We start from the raw sequence: 23,835 nt of genomic DNA on the forward strand, positions 1-23,835 counted from the left end.
AATCCATAGAGGTCCCAGTTATAAACTCTGGATTTGTTTCTGCAGGTCTTTGCAAAGGTCCCTTCCCAAATGAGAGGTGATGGAGCATCACAGACAGGCAGGGCCCTTTCCCTGGGGTGTGCTGCGCTGGGGCAGGCAGGGAGCATCCGGGGCCGGCATGGGAAGTGGGAGAGGCATGGGGGAGAGTTTAGGGGTGGGGGACGAAGGTGAGATACAAGTGGCTGGCACCGAGCGTGCTTAAACAGCCAACTGATCGTTTCCTAATGGATTTTATTACGTCCCCCCTTTGTAGTTAAAGCGATGTGGTGCCATTGGGGTGATGCTGAGCAGACATCCCTGGGGAGCACAGCCCCGCCGCGGGCTGCCAGAGAGGACCCTCCCCTCTGTTCCGCGCTCTGCCGGGTCCCTGCCCCACGGCTCTGCCCCACGGCCCCTTCGCGCTGCAGGGCGTGCTGCGGGTATCGCTCGGCGCGGCCGCTTTAAGGCTGCACCCCCTCTCGGGTGCATCGCCCTTTTAAGGCGGGACAAGGTGGAAAGGGGAGGGGGGGGTGAAGGCTCCGCCCACTTCTCATTTCTGGCGCCCCCTGGAGGCGGCGCCCGCTCCCTCCCTCTCCCCCCCCCCCCGTGCGCGCTCCCGCGTGCGCTGCGCGCGCTGGGGCGGCGGGGTCGCGCGCTGGGGCGGGCGGCGTTCCGGCGGGGGGCTCGCGCCGCCGTCCCATTCATGCGGGGCAGCGGCGGGAGCGAGGCGGCGGCGGAGGGAGGAGGAGGAGGAGGAGGAGGAAGAGGAGCAGCAGCGGCGGCAGCGGGAGGAGGAGGCGGCGGCGGCGGCGGAGGGGCCCCGGCGGGCGGCGCGGTGTGGAATGCGATTATGGCTGGCACGGCGGAGGCGAGCGGGGAGCGGAGCCGTGAGTAACCGGGGTGGAACTTTGCTCCGCGCGCCTTGACGGGCGGTTGGGTAAAAATGCGCCCGCTTCTTCGTGTTTTTCACCCCAAAATTAGGCGGCGGAGGAGAAGCGGGGCCGGCCCGGGCAGGGCAGCGGGAGGAGGAGGAGGGGGGTGTGTGTCTATGTGTGTGTGTGCGCGGAGGAGCCGCGGCGGCCGGGCTGGGCCGGGCCGGGGCCGCGCTGCTGCCGCCCGGGGCCAGCCCCGCATTGCGCCCGCGGCTTCGGGAGCGCGGCCGCGGGAGCCGCCTCCCGCCGCGGGGACAAAAACCCCGGCGGGGACCGAGCCCGCGTCGTTACCCCCGCACGCGGCTCCCGTCGGGGCGCCGGGCTCCGGGCAGGTGGGGGCCGGAGCCGCCCTGCTCCGAGCTGCCCGGTGCAGCGCCGGGGTGGCCGCCTCACCTCCCGCAGCCCGGGGTTTGCTTCCTCGGTGCCGCACCGCGGGGACCCACCCGAGTCCGGTAGCGCTGGAGGCGTGAGCGGGGCGCAGCCCTGACCGGGCTCCGCGCCCCGGATCCCCGCACCCGCCGCCTCGGTTCCCCGCGCCCGCCCTGCCCCATATCCGCTGTGCCTCCATCCACGCTGCCATCCCCGCATCCATGCTCTTGCCTCCCCGCATCCCGTCGGGGCGCGGCACCGGGCTGGGCTCGCCCCGACACCCGCAGAGCCGCCGTTCTTTCCCCCCCCGCCAGCGCAGCCGGCAGAGCGATGCGGTGTGGCTGCGGGAGGACTGGGTCGTGCTCGCCATCGCCTCCGTTCTTATCGCGACTATTGTGATCGTGTCGTAGCCGTGCAGCGCCCGGGCACCTCTCGCAGCGAGGCTTGCGGGGCTGTGCGCCGGTGCCAGCTCCGGTATCGACGGGGAAGGTGGGAAATGAAGCCGGGTGCACATTCGGTGTCCCTTTTCCCTCTCCCATTTCTGCCCTGCAAACGCACGGCAGCTCCGGCGTGCGAGCGGGGAGGGATCTGTAAAAGCAGATCCCTGTGGCGTGCCGAGATAAATCCCGAAATCCCTTCTTTTCCCTTGCCTTCCTTGCAGGGAAATTCTGCCTTCTGCCCCTGCGTGGGGGAGCCGGGGAGGGGGCCGGTGTGTAAACAGGGCTTAACGCGGAGGTCACTGGTTAAGGCGGAGATGGATGGGAGAGAAAAGACAGGCATTAACCTCACTTGTTCGCTCCCCCCTTCCTCCTGCTTTGGGGAGGACAAAACAAAAGCAGAAACCTGCTAACGGGCGCGGGGGGGGGGAATGGATGAATATTCATGATCCTTCTCGTCTGCTCCGGGACACGGAGGGGAGAAAAGTTGGGCAGAGGAGCTGCCTTCCCGAGCGGCCGCTCCTGCGGCTGGGAGAGGATCCCTGTTTGCCGAGCGAGGGCTGTGCCGAGGGCAATCGCCCGCCTTTCGCTGGATTTCTTTATGGGTTTTTATTCTATTATTGTCTTTTGTGTGTGGCTGCGAAGGGGGGGGGGGGGGAAGCAAAGAGAGGAGCCGAGGCTCCTGCCTGCACCAAAGGTTATCCATTTAAAAACACCGTTTTCCTCTGAACAGCGGCTAATTGCTTCCTGAACAATCTCAGGGTCTTTTGTATGTACTCCGTGGGTAAAATGAGCGACTCGATATCTCTCTTTCGAGACATCGGTGACCAAACGGGGTGGAAAGGTTGGAGGATCCAAGCAGGAGGAGTGGGGCAGAGCCTTGGGGGGTGGAGGATGCGCGGATGGTTTGTGGAGCGAGGGGAAGGTGCTGGCTGCGGGTGCCGGTGGATGCCGGCGCTGGCAGCGGTGCGGCAGCACGGGGCCGCGAGGGAAGGCTGGTGAGGAAGTTTGCATTCAAAACACCCGATGGGGCGTGCGATCCGGTGCCGCTCCTCCGGGAGCGGGGAGCCTGCATGCGCCGCTTCCCGAGGGGCTGCCTCCCGCTCTTGGGGCTTGCTGCAGATGGTGCCCTCACGATGGAAGCTGCGGTGCCAGCGGCACCGGTGAGAGGGTTCCCCCCCTCTCTTGGCTTATTTCTCCTCTAATGGAAGCATCGGATCTGTTGCGGAGCGGAGGCGTGCGGCGGGGCTGCGCACGGAGCCGAGGGGAAGATCCTCGGTGCACAAAGCCCTGCTCCGTGCGAGGCAGAGCCAGAGACAAACAAACTCCTCTCCACTCGGCTCCAGCCCAGCGCTGTTTGGCCGGAGCTGGAATGGCAGCGGGAGATGCGGCGGCGCTGGTGCGCGCTGGCGGGGCTGGCTCCGTTCCTCCGGGGGTCGGTATCACGCCAGGCCCTTGGTTCCGGTGGTTTTATCGTGCTTGAGCAAAGGGAAGGAGCGGGGTTAATGATGGAAACTCGTGCGTGTTTATTCTCCAGGCTGAGCAATGGTCAGGGCCTTTGTTGCGCCTGCCCTGTTCCTGGCTGTACCGCTGACCGCTGCCACGAGCCGGATTTGGCCCTGAGCTGGGAATATTGGAGCCGGAATGCCTGGTGTCGGCTCCCTGCAAACCATGGGGAGCATTGCTAGGAGCATCAGTGGGCCCATTGCAACGGCTTTCTCTTTGGTTCTGCGGGCATTTGCGTCTACAGTGAAGCGTCCGTCATGGTTTTTGGCACCTCTGGCACAATAGAAGGGAGGCGGACCTCGGAAGAGCCAGGGTGGTAGAGGTGATGCTCACTTTTCTGTGCAGTGATGGGGAGGTGGGCATGGGTCACCCCGCTGCCCATGTGCCATCCTTGCTGCCTGCAGGCTCGGGTTTGGTGTTGATCTCGGCTGGTGTGATCTGTGTGTGGAGACCTTGGGTTGCTGCTCTCTGTGACCTATTGATGTCTTCTCCAAACTGTGTCATTAGAGACTATGAAGAAACCAGTGGGCAGAGGGCTCCCGGTCAGTGTTTGACTGGTGAATGGCTCGGTGATGTGCTATGTGTGTGGAGGAAGATCCAGGGGCTGGGAATCACAAGTGATGGGGAGCTGGGTTCAGCATGGCCCATGATCCCATACCTCTCCTGGGTTTGGACTGGGGCTCCTGTTCCCAACAAGTGGCTCCATGTGAAATGGGCAGGAGTATTTGCCACCATCCAGTGCTGGGGTGGCTGGTTTGGCTTGAGGCTGGACACAGGCAGCTGCTCCTCTGGCTGCAGCCCGTGATATGCTCTAGGCAGTGCTATGAGGAGCATCCCTTTACAGGCAGATGGTGTGTGGTGAGAATGCAAGGGCTCCGGCACAGACTGACCACAGCCTCATAGTCCAGGCCAGGATGCAGCATGGAAGCCATGTAGATGCCCTAGTGTGGTCCTCCAGCTATGTTGGAAGCCAAGTTTGAGCAAGTGCTTGTGCATCCATGGAGGAGAAAAGCTCCAACCAATACATAAATAAATCTGATGGTTTCCACACCAGGCATGGGCAGACACGGTTTGTCTCCCCAAAACACATGGCTTGTCGGAGCGCAGCTGGGCACGGAGCAGTGTCCTTCTTTGCCTTGCTTCCCTGAGCATCCCGCACCCATGGCTGCTTCCAGCCCTTGTTCCATGTGGAAGCCACTACTTAAACCCCTGAATTAAAAACATTTGAGTTTATTTTCCCTTTAGCCAAGGCTTGGCAAATCTCCTTGTTGCTGGTGGGCTGAGATGTTTGTGTGTGGAGGAGAACTTGGTGTCTAAACCCTGGGGCTCGCACTGCACCAGCACTTTTGCTCTTTGTGCTCTGCTGAAGCCTCCTTGCGTGGCACAAGGTGGGCTGTTTTAGGTGACCCCTCTGTCCCTAAGGCGTGGGATGGCTAGGTGTTGATGGGGGCTGAGTCTACCCCTGGCCCATGGGCTGCTGTGTCTTGTGAGCTGCCTGATCCATGGAGGAGATTTGTTATCGGGGTCAGTGCAGTGCCTGGTGCGAGCCATGGCAGGATATCCTCTTTGCTCCTTGAGCTGAGCTTGTAGGGATTTCACTGGAGAAAGTGCCAGGGTGAGAGCTCAGGGCATGGCTGGTGCTGGGAATGGGCTGCGTGGCACTGGGGACCTGTTGATGATGGGGTCTTCTCCCCATCTCTCCTCCTTGACAGCCTGTGGATCAGCCCCGGGGCTCAGCACCCACCTCCCTATTTTCAACAACCCACAATGCACTGACCAACTTGGCACGGAGAGCCAGGAGCAGCAGTAATCCAATTGTGCTTTGCTATCCGGAGCTTTAATCCAGCTAATGACCCCGGCTTTGGGGGGTGAGTAACCGGTGACCATCTGATTTGGTTTTCCTTTCCATCACTGGAAGACAGAGCCTGAGGCTGATTCTGAGCCCTGCCCCTGCTATCGGGCATGGTTTCCTGGTATCGGTACGTGTAGGGTGAGGGCAGCGTGGAAAGGCACTGTAATCCCTGCTTTCCCTTTGGGAGATCCCTCCTTTCCCTTCCTGTTTTCCATCTGCTCCCCTCTTTGGTGAAGATAAAGCCTTCTGTTGGAGCTGTTTTGCAACACACTATTATTTTCAGAAAGGAGAAGCCAAGGAAAATCAAGCCTCTCACTTCCCTACTGTTAATGTACAAAATACAGGGGTGGGAATTGCATTAAAATGTATATAATTATATTGGAGGGAGGGGAAAAAAGAACCCTTGCTAATTGCACGGCTGTTTTGAACTGATAAATGCTGAGTGATTCGTGTTTTCCAGGGAGTTTTGGAGCAGAGCTGTGGTCCGGTGCATGAGGGGTTGGGAGCAGGGCTGGTTTCCCATCGTTATCAGGAAGCTGAATGGGATGCTCGTCATCCTGGAATGCAGTGGGTTAGCACTGATTGTGCCTGGGGCCCGATCCTTTGCCAAGGCACCGGGCACAACTGGTGCTACCCTCCTCCTGGCAAATCCCAATGTTGTAGGAATCCTGGAAGTCCTTTTAAATGCTCAGTGAAGCAACTGCTTGTGTGTCAAAGCATTCAGCCTCTTGCAGAAGTAAATCCCTGGTGAGAGGAGAGGCAGATTCCCATCGGTGCTTGTGTTGAGGGGGGGTAATATCCTGCCTGATGTAGCTCTCCATATCCAGGAGCTCTTGTGTCAGTGCCAGTGGGTTCTGACCCCTTTGGGCAGGGTGGGAGGAAGGCTGGGCTTGTGTTTGGAATGACACCGATGTGAAAACCACGTTTCCTCCTGCAGATGCCGAGTTGGAGCTGCCGATAACATCGCAGGTAATTGTGATGGCAGCGAGCTGTTTGCTCTGCTCTTTCCTGTGCCGACTCTGAGCTTCGGCAGGGGGGGAAGAGGAAAACCCAGGAATATTTTAGGAGCAGTTTATAAATAGCCCTGGGGCTCGGCCCGTGGGCAGGATGTGCTGCAGCGCTGGTCCATGGCCAGGCTTGCGGCCCTCGCGATGCTTTGCTGGGTGGTGGGAAGTCCTAGGGCCAGCTTGAGGATGCAGTGTTGGTCTCGGGGGCTGAGTGTTGGGGTTTGCCCTGAGTTGTGCTGCCTGGTACCGGAGCAGTGGCATTGCTGGGCCGTGAGCCTGTAAGGCATTTCACATCCATTCCCCAGCATCGTGCTCCCTCCACCCCCATCTCCTCGGTGGTTTTTATTCCTAGAAGTGCTGGCAATGCCGTCAGGGTCCCTGCCCGCCCGGTTATCTCCGGCTCTGGCTCCTGGATGGCGACATCCTCTCTGGAGTCAAGGGGGAGGGCATGGAATCCTGGCATCCGAGCGAGACCACAGTTGGCCCGATGAGCTCCTTCTGAAGTTGAGAACCTGTTTTTCAGGCTGATGTCATCGAGAAGCAATGGGGGAGGAGGGAGGCAGGAAGGCAGCGCCGCTTCCGAAGGGAGCCGAGCCCGTGACGCCGCCGGCAGTCCCGGCTTCCACTCGTGGCTATTCCCCATTACCGGCACGGCGGCGGTGCCCGCAGGGATGCAGCACATGCCAAGAGGTCCTGCTCGGCACAGCCTCGTGCCTGCATGGGGAGAGGCAGGAGGGAGGGATGTGCCGTGCCAGGGGCATGTGTTGGCTTGCACCAGGGCTCCGGGCAGGATGTGTCTGTGCTTTCCTGGCTCTCTGCAGGGTGATGGCACTCGTTGGAGCCACCATCCGTGAGGATAATGTGGGCTTCTCTGGCAGAGGTGCTTGGGCAGCCCTCCCGGTGCAGGCAGGCAGACACGTGCTTTTGGCTATGCAGTGAATGAGCAGCTCCATTGCGTCGAGGGGGTTGGGGTCTCTGCCCTTCGTGCTCCCCCGGGCTGCACCTAGGATGTGCAGGGATAGCAGCAGCCTTGCTCCGCTCTCTCCTCTACCTGGAATCTGGTTTTATTGGATGCCCTGCACCCGCTGTGTTGCAGATGAAGCTCCTGGTGTCCTCTAGGAGCAGTTTCCCCTTGGTGGTGTTGCTGTGGGGAAGCTTTTGGGTTCTTTCCCTCCCCTCTGTGCCCGTCCCGCTGCTGAGTGAGGCTTTGCTGGCTCTCGGCTGTCACCCTGCTCCTGGGTCACCTCCGCCTTTGGCAAATAAAGCTTGGGGTTAACTTCCACAGAGGAAGCCGAGCCTATTCCAGCTGCAGTGCTCGGGACAGCAAAGAGGGAAGCAACGGAGGTTTGGGGGAAGGAAAGGCAGGACATGGCTTGGGGTTTATCCGGGGAGACCTTGTTTGGAGAAGCTTTGTGGTCTGTTCTGTTCAGTCCTGACCCCAGCAGGGGCTGTGCTGGGCTCAGCACGTGACGGCATGAGTGCTGGTGTCAGCATGGGGCCATGGAAGCATGGGAATTGCAGCTCAGCCAGGATCAAACCAGCCCAGAGCCACCTCCCTTTGCTGGGGGCAGAGTGGGTCCAGCAGGAATCCCGCTGCGGCAGCATTCTGTGGGAGCTCCCAGATTCCCTCTGGGATGTGGGGGGGGGAGTGCAAAGGCAGAGGAGCTCCCGTTGGGCTTCCCTGTTTGCTCTTGGGAGAGCTGGGTGCTGGGTGACCTTCTGGGTCTCTGCAGCCCCAGCTTGATGAGCTGACCCCAGCCAGCAAGGATGCATTTTGGGATGTTTATATGGGGCAATGGGCTGATTGGATGGGAGAACCAGGGTCTGCGGCAAAGCCAAGCTGGAAGGTGATCTTCAGGGGACATGGTCTGGGCTTCTTTGCCCCAAAGCTGGGGACAAAATGTTGTTAAATGGTGATGGTTGAGGTCGCAATATCCACATCAGTCTGGGGTCGAAGCCTTGAGCTGGCCTGGGTGCTGGTAGTGGGAACCCACAGCCCCACAGCTGGGATCCTGGCCCCATGGGTGAGTGTCTTGGTGTGCTGAGAGGCGCAGAGGGGTTTGGGGTGTGCTCCATGTACCCTGATGCACAGCCTTCCTGAAGCAGGATGGGGAGGCAGCAACCTGTGTCCTGTGTAGATAGATGGTCACCCATGGGCTGTGCATTGGTGGCGAGAGCACGTGGTGGCTCCAGAGCTGTTCTCCTTGGCATGATGTGACATCTCCCAGAGGACCGGAGAAGGGGAATTGTGTGCTTGAGAAGTGCTATTTGATTTCCTTGTTCCCTGTTCTTTTATGCCCTGTTTTTGCTGAGGGTCAAGCTGCTGCTTGAACTCCTTGGGCAGTAGGTGGCTGCTTCTCCTTGTCTTGTTTCTCAGGACAGAAAAGGTTGAATTCCTTGCCCAAAAGAGCCTTGCATGGCAGGAGTGGGAGCTGCTGTGCTGTGTGCTGCAGTGGATGGGGTCCTCAGCCCTGGGGGGATGCTGATGATAGTCCTGATGGAGATGAGGGCAATGGAGACTGGATCAGGGCAGCTCCAGAGCTTCCCATTGATTTCATCAGGGTGCGGTTCAGAGCAGGGATAAGATTTGTAATGATTTAACTCACTTGCTAGGGCGATTCTGCATCCAAAGGGGTTTTAGTGACTTGTGTGGTGAAGGAAGGAGTTAAAGTTTAGCCCTGTTGCAGATGATTGCATATAGAGCTCAGCTCTAACTCGTCCCACCACCAGGCTTTCCTCATTGTTGCGAGGCTTTTCCCAGGCAGAGGAACCTAAAAATACACCAGCTGCACGGTGAGGCCGGCTCTCCGGTGGTTTTCCTCTCCCCCGGAATAGCTGCACTCTCCCCATCGCTAATTACTGGCAGCTCTGCAGCTCGTGGGTTTGGAAGTGGAGCCGGGTCCCTTCCTGGATGTTTCCTATTGCTGAAAGCAGCAAGGGACTCGCAGAGGCTGCAGGTAAAGACCTGTCAGGTGCTATTTCCCCTCTCCTGGGTGATTATATGGGGGGTTTCAATCCCATTGCTTCCCTCTTCCAGCCTCCCTTGCAGAGTGCGGGGCTGTAAAGCTCTTGGGGCAGTTTGCAGCCTTATCCCACTGTTTGAGAGCAGCTTCTCCCTAAGTCCAGTGATGCTTTCCCTAACCTTGGGGTGCAGACCCGCCTGGGACTCCGGTAATGTGTGGGGCTCCTCTTGGGATGATGCACAGTGGAGGACAGCATCAGTAGTGATGCGTCCCAGCCAGGGTCTGGGTGAGGCAGGAATGGACAGTGCAGGTGGGTCTGTGGGTGCTAGATGTGCACCTCTGTGCTCACCAGTGTGTTTTAAACACTGGCTCCAGCTATTAGTACTAGGGCTGGTGCTCTGTAGCCCAGCAGCCTGTGCTGACTCTGCATCCATCAGTGCCTGGATGAGTGGTCCTTAAAGCCCTGTCCAGCCTTTGCCTTTTGAGGTTGTTTTTTCCATCCCAGTGCTGCTTTCTGCTATCAAAAGTGATGATTATTTTCCCAAAGCATGGGCTTTCATCCCAAACCCAGGTTCCTGGCTGGGATGCAGGACCAGGAAGCTCACAGCCTCAGGGGATGAATGCTGCAGCCTCTTGTCACCTCTTCAGCAGTGACCAAGTGGGATGCAGGCATTTGCAGGCCATGTCCATGGCTTTTTGGCTAAAAGGCTCTTTCGAAGCTGAAGCCTGTGTTGGCTGTGGGCAGCCCCATCCAGGTCATGCTGCAACCGGCTCTGCATGGCCACTTCCAAGGCGAACCATGAGCAAGCATCCTCTCTGGTGTGGGATGGAAGGGGTTGGGATGGGTTTGATGCCGGCTTTGTTTCTGATGGCAGGTTTCCTGAGTGCATCTGTGTGCATGGAAAACAAAACACAAGCCTGTGGGGCTGTCTCCCCATAGCGTGACCCTGTGTGGGGATGCTCTGCACTGCATCCCTTGCTGCCCAGGTAGCCTAACAGGGTGTAGTTCCGGTCCTGCTCTCCCAGTTGGCACGCATATATCCGTTCTGGGGTGTATTACTTTATTGCAGCCTGTTTTAGGGCTGGGCTTGGCTCCATGGTGTCTGCTCAGGGTTTTCCATGCACTGGGACTGCAGTGGTGCAGGTCTGGCTTCCTGGTGGCATTCGGTGGTCCTGGGCTGTGCTCTTCCTGGGATAAGATGCTCCATGCGTGCAGCCCTATGGGGTTTGGATGCTGTGTGCTTTCAAGTGGAGGAGCTGCTCTGCTGTTAGCCTCACTGTGACCTCTCCATGAGGGTTGGAGGTTGTGTGATGGGACGGAAATGCCCTTTGTTCCCTGTGCTGCTCCTCCCAGGCTGCTCCTATGGGCATGGAGCTGGGGCTGTGCTGACGGCTCAAACCCCGCTTTGATTCCATCCCAGTCTCAGGAATCCTGAGGAGAGCAGGCAAGCAGAGCATTCCTGCTGTTTCTCTGTAATAATCACTGCTGATGGTTTAAGCTGGACAGACCCACCACTGTGTCAGGTCACTAGGGCGGGATGCTGCTGCTGAAGTCTATTTAGGAGCAGAAATCTCAGAGGAGCTCTGCAGTGTCATCTCTCTGCTCTCGGCTCACCCCAGCTCAGCCTCTCTTTGCTCTCCTTCCAGCTCCCAAGCAGTAATTCCCTACGTTAATTTGGGAATCTCCTGTTGGGCTTTCTAGCACTGCTTTGTGGCAGCAGCTCTTGCCTGCTTCCTGAAATAGAAGCGGTGAATCGTGGAATAGCATTGAGAAAGTGACTTCCCTGTCCTGCTCACACATCCTGCTCCAACAGGACAATGCTTCTGCGCTGAGCTCCCGTTTTCACCTCCGTCACCTGCTCCTCTCCTTTTGGTACATGAGTTTAATGGTGATTCCCAGCACTGGTGGCTTCGTGCTTTGGTTGTCTCTGTACCCACAGACCTTGGTGGCTCCTGCCTTTGGTCTCAGTATTGGAGAACTGGGGGTGAGCTCTTGTCCTGGTCATGGACCTTGGGAGCGATGATCCCACCCTGAGTGGTGGGGTTGTGATGGTGTTGGTGGGATGCGCTGTGTGCTGGTGGTGGGGGTTGCACAACCCCAGGTGCTTGTGCTTGTGGATTGGGATAGAGAAGGCATGGATGGGGTGTAACTGAGGCAGACACGGAGAGCAAAGCTGTGTTGTCTACCCATGGCCATCTCCTCCCTGCTGCTGGGGATGCAGTGGTCACGCTGGTGCGGGCTTTTGGCTTGGCCCCATGCTGAGGGCAGAGCTCTGCATCCTTCCTGTGTGTGCCCTCTCATCCCTCCAGAGCCCCTTGAGCCAACTGCCTGCTGCTGTCCCTGGGTTCCCTAATGCATGTAAATGCTTGCTCCTCCTGCCCAGGGCTCTCTTGGGCTTTGTCAGGTGGGTGATGGAAGCAGCAGGCAGTGTGCCAGGGTGCTCAGCTCCTTTAAGAGGTGCTCTTGAGATCCTCCTCTATGTAAGGCTTGGGCTGGGCTTGCTTCAAACTGGGCCTTTGCATCCACAGTGCAGGGGCAGGAGGCTCCCATCAAGGCTTGTTAGGAGCCATCCCTGGGTAACACTTGGGTGCTGCTGGTGGTCCTAAAACCAGGTCAGGGCCAGCACTGTCCCGCTGAGGTGTTTGTATGCTGTAGGTGTCCTAAAGAGCATTGCTGGGCTCCTGCTGGCGTGCGACCAAGCAGGGTTGTCCTTAGCATCTCGCAGGCTCCTTTGGGCCCTGCACCAGGGACAATCTTCCTCTGGGTTGGGTGAAAGGAGCGTGACACAGTGCTGGAAAGCCTCCTAATCCTTTTCTCCTTGTCTCTCTCCCTCTAGGGCTGACTGGAGTGGCCGTGCCCACGATACCCTGAATGCCGAGCGCAGTGGAAGCAGAGGAGACTGTGTCCCGTTAGCTCCTCCCTCCCTTACCCCTTTAGTTTGGGTTTGTTTCTATTTATTTTGTGGCTGGGTTTGGGCATGGCCTTGGCTGGATGCGAGGCTGCTGCGATGCGGCTCCTTTGGCTCAAGCACCACTTGTCCATCCACGTTTGGACCTTGCTGCTCTTGGGGAGCACCTGGCTACCGCTGGCGGAAGGCAGCCCCAAGTCTCCCTTTAGGACTTTCCCGGTTTCAGACTGGAGCTTGACGCACTTGGTGGTCCACAACAAAACCGGGGAGGTCTACGTGGGGGCTGTCAATCGGATCTACAAGCTCTCCAACAACCTCACGCTCCTGCGGACGCACGTGACGGGCCCCGTGGAGGACAATGAGAAGTGTTACCCTCCGCCCAGCGTCCAGTCCTGCCCGCACGGGTTGGTCACCACCAACAACGTGAACAAGCTGCTGCTGGTGGACTACTCGGGGAACCGGCTCATTGCCTGCGGCAGCGCATCCCAAGGGATCTGCCAGTTCCTGCGGCTCGATGACCTCTTCAAGCTGGGCGAGCCCCACCACCGCAAGGAGCACTACCTCTCCAGCGTCAACGAGTCGGGCACCATGTCTGGGGTCATCATTGAGGTGCTGAACGGGCAGAACAAGCTCTTCATTGGGACGCCCATTGATGGGAAGTCGGAGTACTTCCCCACCCTGTCCAGCCGCAAGCTGATGGCCAACGAGGAGAACGCGGAGATGTTCGGCTTCGTCTACCAGGATGAGTTTGTGTCCTCGCAGCTCAAGATCCCCTCGGATACGCTCTCCAAGTTCCCCACCTTCGACATCTACTACATCTACAGCTTCAGCAGCGAGCAGTTTGTGTACTACCTGACCCTGCAGCTGGACACCCAGCTCACCTCGCCCGACTCCACCGGGGAGCAGTTCTTCACCTCCAAGATCGTCCGGCTCTGCGTGGATGACCCCAAGTTCTACTCCTACGTGGAGTTCCCCATCGGCTGCGTGCAGGACGGCATTGAGTACCGCCTCATCCAGGATGCCTACCTGACCAAGCCTGGCAAGGCTTTGGCCAAGTACCTGGGCATCTCGGAGAGGGAGGATATCCTCTTCACCATCTTCTCCCAGGGCCAGAAAAACAGGGTTAAGCCTCCCAAGGAGTCTGTGCTCTGCCTCTTCACGTTGAAGAAGATCAAGGATAAGATCAAGGAGCGTATCCAGTCGTGCTACAGAGGGGAAGGGAAACTCTCGCTACCCTGGCTCTTGAATAAGGAGCTGGGCTGCATCAACTCGGTAAGTTCCTGCTGGTCTCTACCCAAGCCAGGCTGTTTCTGGCTGCTGGTGGTGGCTGGACCCTTCCTGATAACCTGCCTGGCTCCTGGTGGGAGGATTGGCACCCTTAGGTCTGGGTGCATGGGTTCCTCAACATCTTTCCTTGTGGAGATTATGGCTTCATAGTGGCTGCATCAGGGCCCACGGAGAGCCCTAAGCAAGGAGCCCCATGCTGATGCACTATGGCTATGAGAAGTGTCGGTGGGTTGGGCTGGGAGGGATGCTCTGTCCTCAGGGCATCCACTGCAGCTGTGCTGGGGAGTCTCTTGCACATGACATGTATGAATCTGTGTTGTGGCACCTTGTGGCCAAGCACAAGGTGTTGGGGGCAATAGGATGTGGGGTTGAGCAGTACAGACCTGATGGATAGGGTGGAGAGGTTGACAGTCCAGGCAGGAGTTGGTCAGATCCTCAGTGAGGAGGGACCATGTCCTCTCCATGGGGTGCTGGAGGGGTGGATAGAGGGTGCAAGGTGCCGTCAGTGATGTGAGTTTTGAGTGTGGTCATCCAGAGATGCAGGAGGTGAGTGGCAGCATCCCAAAGCAGTGATTCCCAATCGAGGGAACGCTCCCTTTTGTCCCCAGAGATGTGTCCTCCTGCCTGGGGCTGGCTTATTTTCCAGTTCACATTCTAACCCATGAGTCGTCAGAGGGAGGCTGTGGCTCTGAGGGATAGGATCACAAGCTGGTGGTCCCCAGGCAAGGTCAGATAGGTGCCAGAGAGGGGATTTGGGTGCCATTGTGTGTTTTGGGAGGATCTGGTGGAGGTCCTAACACTCCTGCTATTGCTATTATCCCCCCAGCCCTGCCTGAGCAGGGTTTTGGGTGCTCGGTGGTGGGGTCGGTGGTCCCTATGGAGCAGATCTGCCATCCCTGCCACCGTCCTGCTCTCTGCTCCGGAGCAGACAGCTAACAGCTGCCTGACAAAGTAAAGGGGCTGCTGTCAGAAGCGCTGGGCTCACAAATCACATTTTGGCTTTGAGCTAATTGAATTCTGCTGGAAAAGGATGAAATCGTTACCCTGCTGCCTGTTGGGTCCGCAGCTGCCGGCTCCGCTGAGGAGATGCTGCCGCTTCCTCCCCCATTCCCAACTGCCTCTCTCAGTGCCCCACGGCAGCACCGTGCTCCCTGCATATGGGGAGCCACCCCTGTGCTTTGGGGCTGGCCTCATACTGAGAGAATCATGGCATCATGGAATGGTTTGGGTTGCAATGGACCTTAAAGCTCCTCCAGCTCCAACCCCTGCCACAGGCAAGGACCCCTTCCACTAGAGCAGCTTGCTCCAAGCCCCTGTGTCCAACCTGGCCTTGAACACTGCCAGGGATGGGGCAGCCACAGCTTCTCTGGGCACCCTGTGCCAGCGCCTCAGCACCCTCACAGGGAAGAGCTTCTGCCTAAGAGCTCATCTCAGTCTCCCCTCTGGCAGGTTAAAGCCATTCCTGGTGTCCTGTCCCTGCAGGCCCTTGTCCAAAGCCCCTGTCCAGGTTTCCTGTAGGCAGGGTCCTGGTGGTCAGCCCATGTGAGTGGATACATCTCAAGATGCTCTTTTGGGACTCTCACAGGATGGAAGGATGTGTGTGGTGATAGGATGGCTCCTGCTTTCAAATGGGCTGGGTTGGAGGGTGCTGCCTCCCTTGTGTGGGATCCAGGTGATGTTTTCTGTCCCATCCTGCTCCAGCTGCGAAGCAGAGCTGGAAAGGCAGAACTGGATTGCAAGTCCAGCCCTCAGCCCCTTGCTGTGCTGAGCACAAGCCAAACTAGAGCCTGTGGAACATGTAAACTCTTCCTGGCAGGAATTTCTGTGCCCCTAATGAAACACAGCCACCTCTGGGGTGGGCCGTGGCAGTGACGGGTCTCTCAGTGGTGAGGGCTGGCCAGGAAACAAAGGGCATGTTGGTGTCTGATTTTGGAGGAGGCAGAATGGAATTACTCAAGTCAGTAGTTGCTTGGGATTTACACCCCATCCATATGGGAAGTGTCCCAGGAGGTCTCTTGCTCCCCTCCTTTGCAGTGGGAAGTGGCTTGAGGCTGGTCCATGCTGACATCCCAGACCTCGGGGCTAAGGGATGCTCATCCCGCAGCGCTGCAGGGCTGGTGCTGGGGCTAGGAGGAGAGGCCAGGAGCCAGGCCTGGCAGCAGCTCAGGGGATGTCAGCGATTCCTCCCTGGCGCTGGCAAGCAGAGCAAATTCCTGTCCTCTGTTCCTTGTGCTCCCCTTCTGGGATCCAGCGATCCAACAGGAAGGGGAGAGGAGCCGTCTTGGGAGCGAGACCCCTCATGCACTCAGACCTGTGCACGCAGCAGAGGCACCTTGTGTCCATCCCCCTGCTCCAGCCCCACTGCCAAAACCACTCCTGAGCCCATCCAAGGTCTGGCTGCTTGCTTCAATGAGGGATTCAGTGTTGTGGGTCCTGGCTCTTTGCTTCCCTTATGCATTGCAGGGACTGTGCTGTCCATGGCCAGATGTGCACGGCACATCTGCTCCACATGGCTGTGTCCCTGCCCATGGCAGGAGGTTGAAAGTAGGTGATCTTTATGGTCCCTTCCAACCCAGACCCACTCCAGGATTCTATGTATCAGGGCTGGGAGAGGGCAGATGCTGCAGCAAGGAGTGATTTGGAGTTTCCAGCATCCTCACCCTTGGCTGGCAGTGCAGGCAGAGCCATGCCTGGAGCCAGCAGGACAATGGGCAGCAGCTTTCCCTGCGCAGCCCCAGGGAGAAAATGAGTTCTGACTCCTCTGTGAGGCTTGCTGCCCAGCCTGCTGGCACAGGGCAATGGCTGGTGATAAACTGGCCCACACTGGGCCAGGATAAGCCAAATCCTTTCCCAGGGGCAGCCAGAGAAATGCAGGTGTTAATGAACCGTACCAGGCTGCGATTATTCCTGGGAAACGTGCTAAAAGCCTGGCATCCCGGCCTGGCGCTTGGTCCTTGCCTCCTGCGGCCTCCTCCCTGGCTCTTCCCATCCTTCTGCATCCTCCATCCTCCATCGCAGCGCCTGGGGGCTGCACAGGGGACCGGGCTTGAGCCAGTAATGGTGTTAACTGGTGAATCAGTGGCTAATTAATAACGCTGCGCGGCGCGCGCCTCGCCTGCCTCTGCTGTCTGCTCCCTCATTGCTTTCGTAAGTGGGCTTGAAGGGAGGCAATGAGACAAGGCACATCAAGGAGATGCTCCCTCGGTGCTATGGGCCTGCTTTCCATCCTCTTGCATGCTGCTGTCCCTGGGAAATACGGCTTTCCTGATCCTGCTTTGGGGGAGTGGGTTGGTGATGGAGGAGAGAAGGATGCTGTGCCGCAGAAGTGGGGTCTGGGGGTGACGGGCGGCTGAGAGGGGTGCTAAGGGAAAGCACTGAAATAAAAACTGAAGGAAAAATCATTAAAATCCACAAAAAAAACAAAATAACAATTCCCCCCCCCCCCCCCCCATTGCAATGGGCTGAGGCCATGGTTCCTTGCAACCACTTGTACAAATGGGAGAGCAGGCAGAGCCAAAGGCCTCCTGCAGACCCCTGCATCTGCGAGCTGAGATGCTCCAAGGTCACTGGCCCTTGTGTGCTGTGGTGTGTGTCAGGACACATCCCCCCCTGCATCCCCCCCTGCATCCCCCCCTGCATCCCCCCCTGCATCCCCCCTGCATCCCCCCTGCATCCCCCCTGCATCCCCCATCCTCCAGGGATGCTGGTTGGTGCCGTAGCCCCGGTTCCGCCGCCCTTGGCCTGCCCTCTCCACGCTGCCTGCCTGTGCTTCCCTAACGAGGCAGTTTGCTGTTAATGAGCTAATTGTGGGTGTAATTATTTATCGAGGTGGTGGCTGCATGGCGGCGGCGGCTCCGCGGGGCCGCGGTGCAGCTGTATTTGTCGTTTCCCAGAGAGTTTGTTGAGACAAAGCAGAGCGGAGTAAACACCATCAACATCTCTCCTCCTGCATATTCAGCAGCAGAGGGGATGGAGAAGCTGCAGATGGAGCGTGAGAGCACCAACTGCACCCAGGGGCTTTAATCCCATCATGGCATTGCCCTTCACCTGCTGTGGATGGGTGGAAGGTGCTGGGATGCTGGAGCAGTGAGTGGGTTTTTCTCCATGTGAAGTGCCTAAAGGATCCCAGGTATGTGGAGAGGACCGTGGTATCGGCTGGAGCATCCCTCGTGTCTCTTTCCTTGGATCTTTTGTTTTAAAGTGATGCAGAGGAGGATGCTTAATGTGTGTGCTGGCTGATGGAGGAGAGAGGGTGCTTGCAAGGCTGGGATTAAGAGGATGGATGGAAAGGTCCTAATTTCCCTTCCCCTTTCTCCCGTGGTTGCAAAAGTGCCTGGTGCCCCATGCTGCTCTTTTGGGGATCCCCACATCTCCCATGCCTGGCTGTAGGAGCTCTGCCAGTTTAGGGAATGACGAGCAAAGGTCATTGATCTGTGGCTGTGTATTAACTCAGGCTCTCAGCAAACACAGAAGTAACTGAGGAAGCAGCCCAGCATTCCCAGTCTCCCTGGAAAGGCTGAATGTGCCTGGTTGGTGTCATTCCTGGTCCTTTCCCACTGAGCCGGGAATGGGACCACTGGCCTTGGGGCTGGAATAGTGGCATGGTGAGGACAAGGAGCCCCACCATGGCTGTGGGAGGCTGAAGCCATTATGGAATACAATGCACTGGGGCATGGAAAAGCGCCCTGTTTGCCCTGTTCCCCACGGGTGACTGGGAATTGCTGGTGGGAGCTGGTCCGGGCTGACCATCTCTTCCCAGGCAGCATTGAGTGGGATTGTGGAGTTATGTACTGCCCCTACGTATTGGAGCTCGGGGTTTTCCCATGTGCTCCCTGCACATGCTGTATGGATTTAAAGCCCCGTGGGGACTGGCATGCGTTTGGAGGGCCCTGCTTGCCAAAAACCCTCTCTCCCCTTTAAGTTCAGTTACATAAGGGACCTTGTGGTCCTCCCGAGGCTGGAGCAGGCTGTTTCCTTTGCGCCTTCACCTCGTGCACCAGGCTCCCTGATCCCGCTGGGATCAGGAGCCCCTCACTGCCTGGACAGGCTGGGATGGATTTTGCTGGTGCTATGAGGCCATGGCATGGGTGCATAGGCTGGATGCCCATGGCCAGGGTCTGTTGTGCTCAGCAGATCAGGGTGACCTGATGCTCAATGGAGCTGGTCCTGGTCCCACTTCCCTGCCTGCATCCCGGCTTCCACAAGGGCATCCCTCTGTCTTTGCCTTGCCCATTAATGTGACCATGCTTGCCTAAGGGTGGCAAGGGGCTGGTGCAGCCCTTTCCTCTGCCTCTCCTGGGGCAGAGCTTGCAGAAGCTTCTCCCCATGGGTGAGCAGAGAAGCAAGGAGGCAGCTCCCGGAGCCCGGCGCCGTGTCTGGGTCAAGGCAGCAGGGAAAGAATGTGGGGAATTCCCAACGGCGTTCCTGTGGGAGGAGGAGCAGGGCTGGCAGGTGGGCAGCGTGTCTGCTGGAGCCTCTGCTGTGTGAAATGAGGCTCTTTGAGGAGCCCCGACTCGTTTGTCTTGGCACGGCCTTGACTGGGAAGTGTTTTGTCTCTGGGGGAAGGCTGGGTGCAGGATTCGGCCCCTCCTGCCTGGCTACCAAGATGATTTCCTTCTGGAGCTCCTGCCAGGATGAGGAGGAGAGGGATGTGTGTGGAGTTTGTGCCCGCATCCCACGTTTCTGAGGTGGCAGTGGATGGAGGGGGAGCAGGGATGCTGTGCTGGCTCCCGCTGGGTTTGTAAGTGCTGCTCTGCAAGACCCAGAGCCTTAATCTTGGTCTGCAAAGCTTGTTCTGGATGCAGAGTGGCTGCGTGCCTTGGATGTGTCCTAAGTGCCTTACATCAGTGTGGAAAGGGAATTTTAGGGAAGCACCGGCTCATCCCTTCCCTTGGGATGGCTGAGACAGTCATGATGATGGTTGGACTTATCGATCCTAAAGGTCCTTTCCGACCTAGTTGGTTCTATGATGAGGCTGCTGAAGCCACCGTAGGTGCTGGGGTGGAGGTGGCAGGTGGCGGATGGCCCTATGGTAGGGCGGGCATGTCGCGGTGTTATCCCCAAGCTCATCTCTCTGTGTTTTCCTCCACAGCCGCTGCAGATTGACGACAACTTCTGTGGGCAGGATTTTAACCAGCCCCTGGGGGGGACCGTCACCATCGAGGGGACCCCGCTCTTCGTGGACAAGGAGGATGGGATGACCTCGGTGGCTGCCTATGACTACAGGGGCCAGACCGTGGTGTTCGCTGGCACACGGAGCGGGCGGATCAAGAAGGTAGGGAAAGGCCTCGGTGGTGTGATGGGGAGGGATGGTCCTTTGGGGGTGCAGATAAGGCTGTGCCTCCATCATACCGTGACTTGATATATTGATCTGTCTGTCCATGTCTGTATGGCTTTGCCATTGACCTGGGCAGAGATGGGTGCTGGTGGCTCAATCCCGGTGTAGGGGAGATTCCTCTTTCTACCATGCCACAAAAGGCTGCTTGTTGGTGGCAATTAACAAATAGCTCCGTGCGTGCCTTTCCCTGCCTGCATCTCCACAGGGCATGGATTTCCTGTTATCATAACATCGTGCCTATAATTACAGCTGTACATGCCCTGTATAAACATAGCTTGCGTTAACGGCATCCTCAGCCAGGGAAGGGCAGTGTGAAGGTCCCGGTATGATCCCTGCCCAGGAGCAGGAGGGTTTGGCCAGAGGGTCTGGCTTGGTGCTCCGTGGCTTGGGAGGTGCTCCAGCACCCCATCCTGGGCACAGCGTGGTGCAATTGTGCTTGATCTGTGCTGGGCAGGATGCCTTGGAGAAGCAGGGTGGCTTTCCTGACCGGAATCAGGAGCAGGGTGCCATTGCAGGAGATGATTCCCTATATATATGTGCTGCTGTGTTGGGTTGGGGTAGAACACTGCTGGTCCTCTGCAGCCACACATCCTCTGTTGGCTTTGTGTGGCCCTTGGAGGGGCCCTGCCGGCGCCAGGGCTGCAGGAGCTGACGAAGCAGCTCATCCCTTCCGGATCGATGGGGGATCTGCAGGGATTGGTGTCGCGTTGCTGGAGGCTGCTCCTGCGCTGGGCTCCAGATGGGAGCGATGAAGTGGGGATGGGAAGGAGCAAGGATGTGGAAGGAGGGTCATGAAGCCAGGGGGACCTCGAGTCCGTTATTTGTTGAGAGGGGCTGGTGGTGGCTTTTTACATGGCAGATTTGTTTTCTCCTCTTCCTCCTTCTCTCAGTATTTCTCTGGTCTTTGCACCTTTAGAGTGGTTTACAAGGGGGCCTGCAGGAAACCTGGAGAGGGACTTTGGACCAGGGTCTGTAGGGACAGGACACTGGGAATGGCTTTAACCTGCCAGAGGGGAGACTGAGATGAGCTCTTAGGCAGAAGCTCTTCCCTGTGAGGGTGCTGAGGCGCTGGCACAGGGTGCCCAGAGAAGCTGTGGCTGCCCCATCCCTGGCAGTGTTCAAGGCCAGGTTGGACACAGGGGCTTGGAGCAAGCTGCTCTAGTGGAAGGGTTCCCTGCCTGCGGCAGGGGTTGGAGCTGGATGAGCCTTAAGTTCCTTTCCAACCCAAACCAGGCTGGGATCCTATGATCCAGGGTGGGTGCCTTGCCATGGTGCAGGCTGCATGCTACAAAGTCATGGCTGAGGCCATGGGAGAGCATGGGGAGGTTGCTCCAGCCCTGGGATACTGGGCAGGTTCTGAAGGCTCGTCCTGCCTGTGGTCGCTGTGATGGCAGCATGGGAGCACTTTGCAGTCTCCAAGCCAGCTCTCCCCCATCCTCTGCTGTGACCTTGTGGTGAGCAGCCCATCCTCCCTGCTGCAGGGGCTGCCTGCCCAGCCTGGCAAAGCGCTGCCTCAGCAGCTACCTGATCCTGATCCTGATGCTGCTCCTGGCTGCTGGCCGGAGGCAGAATGGGGAGGGAATGGCTCCCTCCTGCCTGGGAAGCACAAGGGGGATGCTGCTGACTTGTCCTCAGCCAGGGGATGTGATACCCAGCAGGGGCACAGCAGAGCATGGCCAAGGTGGCTGCCAAAGGCAGAGGATGGGGGGGGGGAGGCATTCCTTGGAAGTGGTTGCAATCCCTCTACTTCTAAGTTTCCCGTGTAAGGGGACAGTGACAAGTAACCTGCATAAGGCTTGGTGCAGCCTCGTGGCTTCTCCATCCTCCTGCCAGTTCCCCCATCTCTATCCAGCATGTCCTTTAGGGAAGGAGGGCTGTGCTGGCAGCTGGTGCTCCCCATCCCAGGAGCCCTGTGACGGATGCTGCTGTGCTGCGGGGGCTCCCATCTCACCATCTGGGCTGGGGTGAGGTCAGGCCAGAGTCACTGCCGCGTCTGGATTTTCCTTGGATGGCAGCTCCGTGCCCAGCATTTGTCCAGGCTGTTGCGTGCAGACAGAGCCTCCCTTTGTGTCCCCTTCCCAAAAACAAGCCACGCGAGCCTCCGCCTGCCCTGCAGCCTCTCCCCGGCGCTGCTGCCCGCAGTTGCTGCCATGAGGCCATGGTGATGGGCAGTGCCTGCTGCCGCAGCTGCACGAACACCCCAATTCTGGAGGGCTGGAAGGATATTACAGGCAAACCTATGGCAGGGGGTTGGAACTGGATGATCTTTAAAGGTCTTTTCCAACCCAAACTGTTCTGTGATTTGCAGACCTGGGGTGGGGATACAGGACCCCAGGATGCTGCATGGATCACAGCAGTGAATCCAGTAACCCACTCCAGCTTGTCCCTGCAGGGTCACCAGGCCTGTGTTATCTTTGGCTGGCCCTGAGTTATATGGAGGAAAGGTCAGGCTTGGAAAGCCCTTGGCCCCACGTGCTCGCTGTGCCCTGTGCCAGCAGTCATGGGATTGGGGCTCATGGGGAATTCCTGGTGCATCCCAGGTGAGCAATGCGGGGATGACTTCTCACGCTGCTCCTGTCCTCTGTGCTTCTGCTGTGTCAGGGACCCGGCCTTGAACCCTGTGCTGTGTGGGTGCTGTGAATGGGGAAGTGATGTGGGGATGCTGCAGCGGGGAAGTCCAGGGGGTATTTGCACAAGGGAAGTGAGGTTTGCTTCCCAATGCCTGGGGTTTCCCTGGACACTGCCTGTCCTCCATGGGGCTTTGGGCACCCTGCTCTAGTGGAAGGTGGCCTGTGGCAGGGGTTGGAGCTGGATGAGCTTTAAGGTCCCTTCCAACCCAACCCATTCCATGCATATCTGGCTGCCCAGTTGCCACCATAATTCCTGCAGCTCCCTGCCCTGTCCTGACGCCAGCTGGCTTCAGGCGTGGATGCATCAAGCGTGTCTCCGTTGGGAATCTGCTTCCCCCCCCAGGGCTTGCACTTGCTGCAGCTTGTTTATTCTCTCCCACAGAAAGCACAGCTGAGCTGGCCCCATGTCTGCCTGCTTTGGCTTCTCCGCTGTAGTAATAACAATAAATAAACTCTTCACACTAACTGGGGCATCCCCATCCCCGCACAACGGGATGCGGTGCTCCTCGCCTGTCCTGGGTACCATCCCCTCTGGCCTGCTGAGGGCAGGGAGATGGGATGCTTTGGGGGACCAGATTTAGCATCCCATGTAGGCACCTCTTTTGAATAGGGCTCTTTTAAAGCTTTGGACTCTTCAGTGTGTCTGGGCAGCATGACCTGAGGATAGGTGGTGTGTGGATGGGAAGCTGCTGGCTGGGGGCATTGAGGGAGTTTCCCTGTTTCCTGCTGGCTCTCTTCCCATCACAAAAGCCCCTCCTGTGTCAGCCTCTTGTGTATGGAGCATGACCTGACGGTGGTCCACGTGAGCTGGCAGGACGAGCCCTCAGGCTCCCTGCCTGCCCTGCCTGTCCCTGTGGGTCCGTTCATGTCGCGTGGTGCTTAGTGCTCGGGGTAAGCGGCTCTGGATGCAAAGGGACCCTTTGTGCTGTGTGTGAAATCTGCTCCCCTCGTGACCCTGCTGCTGCTTACCCTGCTCATTGCCTTAGCCTCGGATGGCTTTTTGGGGGTGATGGGGGCAGATTCGGGCCATGAAGCCTCTGGTGTCATTGGTGACCCTTGAGGAGCATCGCCCCCAGCGCAGCCCCTGCGGGTCCTCTCCTGCTCATGTTGCTGCCTCTCCCCAGCTGGCCGCCAGCACAAGGGCCTTTTGTTCCTCTTCCTTCTCCCATTCCATCCCCATCCCACCCCCTGGGGACCCCTCACCCCCTCCCCACATGCTCACAACCCACTGGGTGCCTGCTCCCGGCCCCTCGGCGCACGCGGCTGCACCTCTCCCCAATCAATGGCAATCATTTTATTGGCATGACAAGGTAGGCGACGGTTGCCAAAGTGAATCCATCAAATACCTCTCGGCAGCTCCCTCCCCCTTGAGAGCTCTCGCTGGAGTCGTTAAGCTCTTTTAATCAAGGTGGAGGCTTGAGCTGGCTTGAAGTGGATGGGGTGGTGGGGAGGTGGAGGCTCCGGGTCCCCTCTTGCTTGTGATGGGGACTGCTCGGCATCGCCCCACTCCTGCTCGGCAGGAAGGGGCCCCGCTCGGTGCTGTCGGGCTGTGTTGAGCCACCCAGCTCCGGACAGGATGTGTCATTGT

The 23,835-nt window shown here is 58.4% G+C and overlaps 1 protein-coding gene across 2 annotated transcripts in view; it reads left to right on the plus strand.

The window, feature by feature from the left end:
- The first annotated feature begins 770 nt into the window (after window positions 1-770).
- The window catches only part of PLXNA1 (plexin A1), a 105,421-nt gene continuing 82,356 nt past the window's right edge, over window positions 771-23,835 (plus strand). For both annotated transcript variants that reach the window (XM_062636763.1, XM_062636772.1), the window contains exons 1-3: window positions 771-905; window positions 11,922-13,265; window positions 19,372-19,554. In XM_062636763.1, coding sequence (XP_062492747.1) covers window positions 12,063-13,265; window positions 19,372-19,554 — 1,386 coding nt within the window. In that variant the 5' untranslated portion in view covers window positions 771-905; window positions 11,922-12,062. The remainder of the gene's footprint in view (window positions 906-11,921; window positions 13,266-19,371; window positions 19,555-23,835) is intronic.

This window comes from Pezoporus occidentalis, unplaced genomic scaffold, assembly GCF_034315485.1.
Source record: "Pezoporus occidentalis ecotype Australia unplaced genomic scaffold, CSIRO_AGI_Poc_V1 ctg114, whole genome shotgun sequence".
Lineage (NCBI taxonomy): Eukaryota > Metazoa > Chordata > Aves > Psittaciformes > Psittacidae > Pezoporus > Pezoporus occidentalis.